General features: G+C 36.0%; 1 protein-coding gene across 1 annotated transcript in view; it reads left to right on the top strand.

The window, feature by feature from the left end:
- The window catches only part of LOC145988075 (long-chain-fatty-acid--CoA ligase 4-like), a 48,189-nt gene that overhangs the window by 14,558 nt on the left and 20,335 nt on the right, over positions 1-13,296 (top strand). Inside the window, exons 2-4 of the mRNA XM_083122911.1 lie at positions 7,430-7,568; positions 11,368-11,583; positions 12,684-12,864. Coding sequence (XP_082979037.1) covers positions 7,430-7,568; positions 11,368-11,583; positions 12,684-12,864 — 536 coding nt within the window. The remainder of the gene's footprint in view (positions 1-7,429; positions 7,569-11,367; positions 11,584-12,683; positions 12,865-13,296) is intronic.

The raw sequence follows: 13,296 nt of genomic DNA on the forward strand, positions 1-13,296 counted from the left end.
AATTCCAAAAAACATTGTAGTGTTAATTTTTCATGTTTTTGAAAGGTGTGAGAGGCATTTTGCTACCATGTTTTGTCACGAAATAATGCGAAATGAACTGCAAAATGCGAAATAAACCCTTAAACACGAAATTTAGGGTTTATTTACCGACACGACACCTTCTGAGGTGTGAATTATCCTGTGAGTTATGCAATTCACGAAAAATTGATTAATTCTGATGTTAATATTCGAGAAGCAAATATGGACGGACTGCTTTACATATAAATAAACTTAATACTCTGATAACTACATAATTATGGTATTAGGAGTGAAATGTTAATTTTGTGTAATAAGTATAGTTTTTAAATCAAATTTAGGATTATATTCAAAATTTAAAAACCAAAATGTCTTTTTATATACCACTTTACATCAGATTTTTCACCTCTCTAACACCGACATTTTATTTTATTTACTGCTTTTGAACCCGAAATTGACTCCGTTTTTATACCGAAATTTTGCTTTTTTATTTACCAAAATTCTGTGTCTTTACCTATGGCGTAGTGATAACGTCATGGGCTCTTGTAGTCAACGGGTCCCGGGTTCGATACCTGGTGGAGGCACATAAGGATTCCCACTTTAAACTGTAGGTCCACAGTCCCTCTAATCTTATATGTGCATAAAGTAAAACAAAAATTCAAATCAAATGTTCAGTATTTTATATGTTTCACGCAAGTTCAGTCATACTAACCGCGGTGATAAAAATTAACCATGATGTTCTTAGAATCGAATCAATACCAGAACGACAACTTCTTCCATAGGGCTAAGTTGACTGATGGACTTTGGAGACTGAAGAATTATTGAAGAAAGAATAGTGCCAAAGGAATGATTATCGGGGCATTATGTGATTCTTGGTCAAGTCAAACGAATGAAATAATTTATCAACCAAGTCAATGCGAAAATTGACATTTGAAAATACTTACTATATTAATTTACATTGATGTTACATGTAATAACATTTACATGACTATATTATATTTACTATAAATCTAATGCTTATTTAAGAAGTTTACTCAACATTTTATCCGATGAGTAATTTGAAGTTTCGCATGTCTGACCCAAATCAATGGACTTATTCGTCTGCTTTAAGCTTGCGCGGATCGTTACTCACGTGTTTTGCTTTCGTCAACAATCACGCCACTTCCAACCCTCGGATAGTCAGCTTTTGATTGGTCCACGATCGGCACACGAGGGGCTCCTGGTTGTCTTGTTCTAGGATCTCGGGTTTGCACGCCAATATCATTTGCTCCTGTCAAACCAAGTGGTGTAACAGTATTAATTCGAACAGTTGTTATTTTATCTTTTGTAGAGAATGGTTTTCTTAAGAACGAACAAGATGTAAGCTAGTGCCTCACAAGAAGATACTGAATCAACATTTTATATTCATTGGTGATATTCCAAACTTCTTCATAAAACAAGACACTAATGAGGTAATTGCAATTTTGTTATTTACCGCGTAAAACCGGTACTACAGTATTAACAATGTAGTTAACGCAGACTTGCGGAAGAAACCAAAATATTTGAATACATAAGTAGTTGTGTAAGAAACGTAGCGTGTGTATAGATGTTTTTTTTTCAATATGTTGGAAGATGTACGCAGTTGTAGGTCGGGTTGAATTGCATATTTTGCACCGTACCGGAAAATCTGCTATGAGATTAATATCGTATAAAGTGATAAATGACAATATTCTTAATTTCGTCATTGATGACTATTCTCAAATGTTGGCGTTTATAGAGAATCATCAGATATTACTCTCCAGCTTTGTTCCGATTATTCAATTCAATCATTTTACAAAAAACGCGTAAATTATCTTCTGGTTATCGGATATCATAAATGCTTTTAATTTTTGCATTTAAGTTCCCAGCATGCAGGTACTGCTGTACCATAGCAAGAAAGAAAACTATTTCTGGTTTGGTTGTTTACATCCTTTTCTACTTCTTTTTAATTGCAATAATGGGGATAGATGATGAACTGTGAAATAGTGATGAGACAAATCAAGGGATACGTCCATGCCTGCCCAGGGTTCGAACCTGGAGCTCTTGGCTTCATAATGTATTTTGCTGACGGTACTACTTTACTATACCGGAGACACCTATCAATGATTTATTTCGCAATGTTTTACATTGCTAACGTACTATTCTGCATTGCGGAACATTTCTTTAGGTGAAATAATGAATTTCTAATGGAAATAATGCATATTTCTTACAATAACTAGTACTTACTGTTCCTTATTTCCCACAAACCTTCCACGGGCAGCCCCAAAAACCATTGACATTAGCCCAAAAGTTCACGATAGCCCCACGAACCATCACAGGGACGAGGTATGCCTACTAGGTTAGGCCTGTTAGGTTAGGTTCCATTAGCACTCCTTTCGTTCAATTTAGCATATACGGACAATACGAGAGCGTATTGTGCTCGTGCAGAAAGAAAATGGCAGGAGCAGCAATAGTGTGTCGGAAATAGATTTTCGTAGAAAACCACATGGTTTAGCATTAAAATGGATCAAAACTACATTCCCGAACATCAACAACGCTACAGAAAATGATTTGCATAAGTACTTTCTCCTGTACATTTCAAGAAATCCGTCTCCGGTATAGTAAAGTGTTACCTTGCTGACCACTCTGCCAGCAGGTTAATACCATACGCGCTCTGGGACCGTCGACCCACTGTACCCCCTCGAGAATTATGTCGATTTTTTTTTAATCGACAGATTTCAACATTTTACGTAATATAAAAGTGGATCCCACGTTAGGAAACCACAAATAACTGAGATATTTGTTCGCATAAGCACAAGAAACTCCTATTCCAGACTACTATTGCTCATTTTGGCTAGAATTTACAATACCGGACCCTTCTGTAATTTCCATAATACTAATTATAGTCACGAAATACTTAGTCGCGGTGGTTCTTCTAAGGTTAGAAGAATGGTGGAAGAGAGCAGTAAAGAAGTTGTGAATTTTGCACAGATCGTTAGATGCAGTGTGGAGGAAGATGTGTCGAGGACGAAGGGCTAAAGTGAAAGTGACAATCACGAAGAAGAGGATGTGGAATGCAAACTGATTTGATTACATGCAAGTTTGGCAACAGTGCAAGAATCGTTAAATTGCAAGATACGAAAATTGCGTCTCCAGTGAGTAACGTTTGTGGTTCAAGTGCTACGAAAATAAGATATTTTATAGGTTCCTTGCTGCAATTACCGGAAAACCATTGACGGATAGCCACACTGAACATTCTCTGTAAGGTTAGGTTAGAAAAGTGTGAAGAAAGAAATTCTGGAGCACGGAAAGTAATTTTTGGAGTTTACGTGCTACGAAACTTAATTTTTTTTAATATTTAAATTCCTTACCAACATATCTATAGAGACAAGCAGGTAGGCGTAGCGAAGTGGAGCCATTGCCGCGATAGCGGTTGCAGGTGCCAGGTTATTGCCCCAGGGGCAGAACCCGAAATCGGCAGGAAATTTTGTCAGCAATTTTCATGATATTTCTTGGGGTACAGCCATGAAAAACAGACTTCGACATACATCGATCGGTACGGGTGCTTCGAAGTTCGCATACTCACTAATTGAGGCCTCCCAATCACGAATTTGAAGTTAAAATTTGGCGGTCAGGTGTAGAATTTGCAAAACAAACTAAATTGAATGGTGTGTGATCATTGCTCATTATTTACAAAATTTTCCGGTAAATAATGAGCAATTGTGCCGATCGCAGATCACTCAAGTTCACTTCTTTTGCAATTTTTAGACGTGACCAAATTTTAACTTGAAATTTGTGATTAGGAGGACTCAATTAGTGAGTATGCAAAATATTACGAAAATCGGGGAGAGGTCCAGTATTGTAAATTCGCTCCCTCATTTTTCCCGTAAAAAATTCCCAAACAGCAGCAAAACTAACACTCCTGGTGTATCCTGACATTACTACGACTCCAAATTTTAATGGTTTGCCTAACCTACCTTACCGTGCATGGTTCGTGGAGCTACGCGTGCATGACATCCGCCAGATTTTAACTGCAGTTTCGTGATTGCGAGGCCTAAATTATTGACTATGCAAAAAATAAAAAATTGGGGAACCGGTATTGTAAAATCATGACACAACAATTTCCAATACGAATGAGAATATATAATTTTAAAAAAGTACTAACCTTAAAACAGTGCACTTTCTGCTACGTGGTTGCAGGGACAAAATGTGTCAAATGGCAGACGAATCACACCGTACGAACACTAAACATGTACAGGGTATCTTTCAGGAATATGCTGCAAGATATTCTTGAACATGTCAGTGTTCGTAGGCCCACACAGTTGTTTCCACATAAACTCATCTGCATGCTCCTCCACAAACTTCGAACCCATAACCCCTCTCTGCCTAAAGTATCCCTTCACGCTGGACCAAAAACCTCCCACCTGGTTTGTACAAACCCCAGTTACTGGATTGCGGAAGTGCGTCTTATGCCTGACAGTCTTGGGAATATGAGGGGAAACATTCCCAAGGCTGGATAGGCATTTATAAGATGCCCATTCATCTGTCCAGATTTCTGTTCCTGGTAGTACATACTTCTCAATCAACGGATCAGAGTTTCGGATGTTCGATCGGCAACGAACAAAAGCAAGCCCCTTTTTGTGTTGCAATCAGAGAACCCATCTTTCCCTAACAAGCCTCCCTCTGTTGTATTTCCTCCTCACGAACACGCTCTCATCAATCTATACAAATTTGAAGCAGTCAGCTGACTTAAGTAACTTCCAGGAACAAATATCTCGAACATTGCGAAGTAACTGGCACACCACATTCTTGCTTATATTCACGATACTGGAGACAGGACGAAGGGAAACTCTGCAAGACCACAGAAATATAATTGAAAAAATGCGTTGCAAGAGACAGTTTCATATTTTCAAAAAATGTTCCGGTCATAGCAAAGCAATCCAACTTACATTTGTAACACTTAAAAAGGAACTACACCAAACCACTCTCTGCCCGCTGCCGTATTTTGAACTACCACTCTCTGCCCGCTGCCGTATTTTTAACTTCATCCACACTTTCCTGCGATATTGTTCACTGCATTTGACACATTTCTTTTTTCCGGTCACTAAACCATCCTCCTGCAACTCACGGATATACACATCCGGCTCCCTGCTGAAGAACGCCATGATGCTGAAAATGTCCACACACCCCAATATGCATCTTCAATGAATATCACTTACCACACTAAAAACACACCCACCGTGTAAACAAAATCCCAGTACCATGTGACATAAACCGAAACATCGTCTGTAGTAAATCTCGCGCAGCCTGACGTAACACCAGAATTGCCAACCTTCAATCTCTGATATTTCCAACATTGCTCAAAGTTACAAAACACAAATAACATAACAACATGTTCCTTCATATCACATGCAGATGGAAACTATGAAAATGATGTCATAAATATTCCCATCAAAAAACTCTCATTACTCCACTTTAATACATCTAAAGCTAAAAACGACACAAGTCGTTTGTGTAAAACATAATCTTCATAAATGGCACAAAATCATCACCGTATCACAGGTGTACAAAGTGTCGACGGTACCCACTCTACTTGGTGAAAGTCTGTATGGTTTCAACAGTTTAATTAACAGGTTTGGAAGCCACTGGTGAAGTTATAAATGCATATTTGAGCCGAATGGGCAACTTTTTTTTTTTAATACCAAAAGTACCATATGTTGACATGGTGGACAATAGATGGGCCAAGGACATTTCAAACCTGGAAACTATTCATGAGAAAATCACCCTTCTGAAATGACAGCAGCAGAAGTGGCATTGTTTATTGATTTACTGTTGATTCGATATCTTCCTAAAGCTGTATGTGCCAGTGTCTTGAATGGTAGTTGCGTATTGAGACCACGGGTAAAAGGACCTAATCCAGGGATCTTCAACTTGTCAGACCGTGCTGGCCACATTGACAATTTCAATGACGCTCGCGGGCCACGAAGCTATACTTTGGTATTGAGCACTGTAAGATGCTGCCTTCTACCAGCCCCAACTGGTACTTTGTTAAGTACTTAATTTTTCAAATGTACACTGGCTACAGCAAAGGGCTCTGTGGGTTGAATACCCCTGACCTAAGCAGAACCACGTGTTCCGTGTATCGTACTCGCATGTGGAGAGGCAAAGTGGAGCATTCTTCCTTATAGCCTGGGTTGAACGGATGGAAGGAATGATGTGCAATGGCTTTTGACTGAAGGCTCTTTTGTTTGTGGTCTATCTATAGATGAGGATAAGGGGACATCCCTTCTTCTGGTTTCAAATGTTTAGTGTGTGGGGGATGATCTCTGTTTCAAACGATTGGTGATGCTGGAAGAAATTTTAAACCTTGGTGAAAATAGTTATGTGAACCCAGGGCAGGTTGCTTCATAGTCTTGAAGTTGCTTCTATTTTTTTTTAAAAGATAGATATAGTTGATCCAATATGACAAATATATTAATTAGACTTGTGCAACAAAACTGTTGAAAGTTATAAAAGTTTGAAGATTTTCAGAAGTTGGGTAAACAGACAAATGCACCATACGGCACAAAGTAGACCATATCTGTGAAACTATGTTGAGTGTTCTGATGATTTAGGTATTGTTGGAGAAGAGGACAGTAAATAACTGCCATCGCCACTCACCTGCTCAGAAAGTAGAAAAAAAAGTAATATGTTGCACAACATCACATGATGAAAAAGGCAGCTATTGCATATGGTTACATTACTGTTACCCTTCTTCCATGCATTTGACATTTTTAACAGTACTATGTCTACTCATATTAGTTGTAATTTGTGAGTGTTGTAGGGCCATTTGTTAAAAATATATATAGCCATGTACTAGTGGAAACATTGGTTCATACAATGAAACTGAAACTTGTGATATTTTTAACATGAAATATGTCACTTTTATAATTTTTTAATATTATGTTTGACATGTATACATGTGAAATGCATCCCTTAACTAGGGTTTATACCTGGAACCCCTGACTGTGTGGCACATTATAACACACTGCCATAGAGTCCGTCAACACAAAGAAATAAGTTTTCACCTTTTTCAGGTTCTCTACAGTGCCTGTGTACGTGATCCAACAATAGACAATTGAGTGTGTCTTCGCAAAGAAAGCTGCTTGCAGCAATGTTGACTTTCTGATTGAAAAGTGTTAAAATAAATTTTTATCATAATCGAGCACATATCTGATTGTCTTAAATGATTGAATTAATGTATGTAAAATAGCATATTGGAACATGACCATGTATATTGCATTTATTTCAACTTTATGTAAAATCTAATTTAATTTTTTTGGTTAACATATTGTGATAACTACATATAATTGAAAAGTTAAATTTTTATGTAAACTTGTCCATCCGTAAAGGCTGATTTATATAATTTTTTTTATAGGGAGATAGATAGTATGTGGATAAGGGGAGCCTTAGGGGCCATCCAGGCATTATCCTTTGTGTATGACATAATAACTTATCCAGTATATTTTATAATACAAAGGCCATGGGAGAAGAAAAGATTGTCAAAGAAGATGAAGGTGAGTGTATTTTTTGCTCAAATTGATATAAATTACATTGCTTGATTTTATATAATGACAGATTGTATATGTGTGTGGAAACTGACCAAGTGCACCCCTCAAAGATTGTTGATTTTTGTTGGTAGATTCCTATGCTTTATGTGACATAAAGTTTATTTCAAAGTGTGGACACCACAAATATCATTTATGTCCTGAAATATAGCCTGCACAAGATAAATCTCTCATACCCCAGAATATGTGTACTCTTCGCAACATCGTAATTGACCGCCCTGAAAAAATTCAAAGTCCTGTGCAATTGGAAACACTGAACTCGTTCTCCACCACCTGGAGAGAATTGAAATCACATATCAATGCAATGACGCAAATTTCTCTCGATTTTAGGCAATTACAGTAAAGATAAATTGCACAATACCGGATGATTCTACAAAGTGCGTATTTTCCCTGATTTGTGGCAAAACATGGTTCGGAACTCCGGCAAAATGTTATTTCAACTTAGATCAACTTGTTTTACAGGCTTTCACGTTAGCAATCACTGGAGTAGTTGGTTAAGTGGTCGTCTCGTTTTGCTTTTTCGGCTAGGCCGAAACATCGTAGGTTCAAATCTCACCCACTCCTGATTCTTTTTTTTTTTTTTATTGTTATTTACATAGTATGAAGTGTTGTAATAATAGATGACATTAAATCACTGTAAATATTTATGTGATGCATACCTCGGAAATGTTTCTACTCATCTTCTTGATTTTTCAGTGATAGGCAGGATTTTTGGCGTGACCTTTCTTTTCGTTTAGCTGTCGGAAGCTATGTTTACATACATTAAGAATCAATATATCATAAATACATGTTCTTAAACAGCATGTTGTGATCAAGGTGTCTCCGTTTTAATATCAGGTGGAGGCTCATTGCACAGTGGTTCGGATCACACTTTAAACTGTAGGTCCAGTCCCTATTAGCTTTACTGTGAATAAAGTTGACTTAAAACACCAAATCAACCAATTCATCTCCTTTGAGAGTGGGCCTTCTACGTTACTGTAGTCTGCCAAAATCCGAAAATACAGTTATGCTTCGTGTACGCCAGAGTATAATTTCATTTAATATTTTGACTAATTTTACTTTAAAACCACAGATTAAAGCGATAAGTGTCCACAAAAAGAACCTCAAAGTAGTCTTCACACAAAGTATTTAAATCCATTGCCAAACATTTCATTTAGGAATTATATTATGCTTTTCCATTGACCGTATTTTCGATTCATAGTGAATTTGCTAAAAGGACAATGTCAAGAAATCGAAATATGTAAGTTTTACTAGTAAATGCATTTAAAATGCAACAAAAACTGTTAAGAATACTGACAAATAAACTAAAAGCCAAAAAAGAAATAAGAAAGGTTGTGCACTTTCATGTGTAGTTCGTGCATAATAGAAAACTGAAATGTGGCACAAAAATGAAGTTTGTGTAATGTCGACATTGAGTTACACTTGTTTGAATGACTTCCACACCAGAAAGATTATTCTCCATGAACCTGAAGTACATACATGCCGACATGCAATGTATTAGTTACATATTTTGTAGAAAGTGAAAGCATTCTGTGAAAAAGTGTTTTATTTCAGTTAATTTTGTTCAACAGATTTACAGAAAAAAAAAGAAGTTCCAGTAGCAACTTGTTCAGAGAATTTAACACTTAAGGGGTTAAGGATGTATATTTTTATGTATGTGGCTGCAGGAATGGAGTGTATCAAGGGGCATACAAATTATGTACTACACAGTCACATACAGACCTATAGGGCATTTTTCAGCGACATGCTGAATGTGACGGTGTTCGTCCAGTTCATCACATCCTCAAGCACTTCATATCCATATATAAGCACACATAAAAAGTCAAAGAAACACATGGAAATTCTAACAGAATTAAACCTAGCACTTCTAATCTAACAAGGACATATTACCATCAATACTGCAATCACACTTGTGCATGATACTCAACAGCATCATCAACTGCAGAGTTTGTGTCACACCAAGTCTCTGATGCAGGAGCAGTGCTGCCTCCTGTTGGCATCAGATCAACACAACCCTATGTAATATAAACTGAAATATAATGTAGCCACAGGCAAATTGTTTTTCCTATTCTTCCAAACATGAACTACAAAAGCAATGATATTATAAGTCAGCAACAGTCAAATTTACAATACATAATAATTAATGGAGTTGGCAATGACATCATGAGTATATAAATAGTACCACATAAAAAAATAATTAATTCACTATAACACATCTCCATGAGCTGAAAAGTAACAGAAAATGTTCATATAAAGCATGATCTTCATATATACAAATTTTTCACTTTCTCATCACGATACGGCAGTACACCATCATCATATGTATCGTACTTTTTCTGGTTAAAATTCCGAGATTTGTTAGTGGAATTTTTCTTAAATCTTGGAAGACAACGACTTTACATTTTCATTTTGTGTTGTTCTTTTTGTGATTAAGATATTGGTGCCACCAAAAGAAGAAAAGTATTATTACTGGATTTGGATTTTACTACACACACACACACACACACACACACACACACACATATATATGTATATCAGTGCTGTGCGGTGACTTCCTTTGAGAAGAAAGTAAATAATCTGCAAGATCCGTCTTCCTTCAAAACGATCTTTAATTAGTGGCTATTTGAAGGTGAAAGGTGGCTTCTCTCTGCCTTTGTTAACTCATGTCCTTTGCTTTCAGTGTTTTGAAAAGCTCTTCTTCAGTCGATCACCTTCATACATCATATGCTATTCTTCTGTCAAAAATCATAGTTCTGTGTGTCTACTCTAAAATTGTTAATGATAGTTAAAATTCTTCTCTGATCAACTTCAAAGCTGGTAATGGCATTACATGGAATGCACGTATCTACTGCATGTAGATGTTTAGCTGGCAAAACTTAAGTAGATAGTGCTGGTGTAGTGCAACTACATTTCAGTGGATGGTTCAAGGTCACCTAGTCCCATTTTCATGTCCTGCTTCCTTGGCCTGGGGTGTTGGGCAAAATTCACAGATGTTTTGTCAAATCACCACAAGATGGGTTTCCTTCTCGAAAATGAATTGACTGTGACTGAGAGGACTCCTAGTTCATACTTTTGAGATGGTAGAAAATAATTATAAAAAAGAATCAAGAAAAAGAAGTATTTTGCGTGCTGTACTGGAATTCATGTGCATGCTACATGTATATTTGAGATGGAAGTTAATGGAATGCGAATAGTATTATGTAGTTTTTCACATTGATCATAGTTATGTTTGATGGCCCATCTTCTAATTCCTGCATGCCAATCTCATCACTGATTCATTGTGCACCAAACACCTCTTCTTTATCGTGTGAATTCACTACACATGTAATTGCACATAGTAAAGAAGTGTAATGACTGTTTATGGCAACTTTCTTTCAGAATTATTTTTTAAAATGTCCTTTATATGTGTTATATTGAGTGGTCATTTGCTGATTGTTACTTTGATAATGGACTAGTGATTTAGTACCACCAGATATTTAGCTGTGCTGAATTAAACTCTGTGTTTAATTACAAGCATAACTTTTCAGTCACTTTTCACTATAAAAATTCACACACAAATTCATCCTCATTTTGGAACTTGGAAATGCTTTCTTCATACATTGTAGAAAGATCATCAGTCATACTGAACTTGTACTTGCCCATTTTTGTGGAAGTAGCATGAATTAATGTTATCCAATTTTTTCTGTATAAAAAAGAATGTGCATTTCTAAACTGTTGTTTAAACTGCTCTGCACACATTATCTTTCAGGCACAACCTATTGCAAAGGGTAAAGATTTTGTTATTTACCGGAGTCTTGACCAACCAAAGGAAATCCACATCAAACTTGTTCGAAATAAAATTGACACCATGGAAAAGGTATTGCTGCATGCTGTAGCAAACCATGGTAATGCAAATTGCCTGGGCACTAGACAAGTCTTGTCAGAGGAGGATGATGTACAACGAGATGGACGAGTATTTAAGAAGGTGTGTATGCATATGTGTTTTTAAAGTATAATTTGCATATTATCGATCCACTAGATTTATGATTTTAATCAGATTTTATTTCAAATTATTGTGCTGTTGATGCATTGCATTTCAAATCAGACAGGTGAGGTGGCAGATGTTTGTCATAACCATTGGAGATTTCACTGAAAAAAAAAACAACTAATAGGAACATTCCAGCGTTAAGTGTGTGACATTTTACACATAAAAGTTAAGGTTCTAGGCATGAGATTGGATTTAAATACTCGTAATGAACTGATTTCATAGAATTATGAAGTACTTTGTGGCATCTGCTAACAAATGAAAAAAACTTTAGTATGTTGGCATAGACTGAATGCATGAATAGCATTAACAAACGTCTGTTACATGTGTGATGCTTTAAAAGTGCAGCAAATTTTGACTTTATTTGTGTGTGAAGCATATTGGCTGCAGATACTAGGCTAGTAACTTTTATTGGTGAAATGTGCAAATTATATGCATTCACAAACACCTACACCTTAATGGAATTAAAAACAATAATAATTTTCATATTAATAATTCATTTTCTTATTTACATGAAGTAAGACCACTTTTCGTGGAATGCCCCAATAGAGTGTACAGACTTGAAATATTTTTCCTGTACAATAACAGTTATAGGCCTGTAAAAAAGTCGGAAGTGTGTGTTATTGTGGAAAACAGTATAAAGCATTCTTGTCTTCAAAGCTATGCTATAAAGGAATGGAAAGAGATCAAGACTAGCAGTTTTTTTTATTTGAAGAGCCACAATACTGCTTCATAAGTACAACAAAAAATCAATTTTAGAAGCGATTTAGCCAAAAATTGAAAAGAAAGTCAAATTTTCTAATTTTTCAGGTTTTTAAAACTTGGCTACTATATATTAAGTCAAGAATTGCAAAATTGTATTTTTCAGTTTTTGAAATGGTGAAATCTCAAGAAATCTAACTTCCTATTTTTTAAGAGAATGTACGAAATAGTCTCCCATCAGTGCCCATAACAACTGTGAAATCATCATCATTATGCTTGTTGTAATGAAATAGGAAAATACTGTAACAACGTGTATATCTTTGTATATTTGTTTTCAGTATGTCATGGGAGACTACACATGGAAAACCTACAGAGAAATTAATGCAATGGCAGCAAGTTTTGGCAGAGGTCTTCGAAAATTAGGAATCAAATCACGTACTGATAACATTGTCATATTTGCAGAAACAAGAGCAGAATGGATGATAGCAGCACATGGTTGTTTTAAACAGAACATACCAGGTATGTTAATCTTCAGGACATTTGCAATTAAACTATGTATGAAGTTTAAATTGTGATCAAATTACTGTCAAGCTAAAAATTAGTTTTATTAGTCTTAATTAATATTATTTAATCAGATACAAAGTTTTGTTAGTTTTACGCCACAGCAGTTAACGTATGAGGTACAATTAAATGAATTCTGTGAAAACAAGTATGAAAATAGCTCTAGAGTTGGAATGTTCTGCTGAAAGGAATTCTATGGATAACAAGTGGTTTCTGTGGTGTGCTAGAACTCATAAATTTAGTATCATATTTTCTGTTACTAAATCAGTGTACATTGATACACGGATATTGGAAACATTGGCTTCCAGTTTCTTTATTAGTATTTGTATTTTATTCCACATGTGCGTACCATTTTCAGTATGTGTTTTCGCTATAGTTCACAGAGAAAAT

This window comes from Lepisma saccharinum, chromosome 5 (assembly GCF_977018435.1).
Source record: "Lepisma saccharinum chromosome 5, izLepSacc3.1, whole genome shotgun sequence".
In the NCBI taxonomy this organism is placed as follows: domain Eukaryota; kingdom Metazoa; phylum Arthropoda; class Insecta; order Zygentoma; family Lepismatidae; genus Lepisma; species Lepisma saccharinum.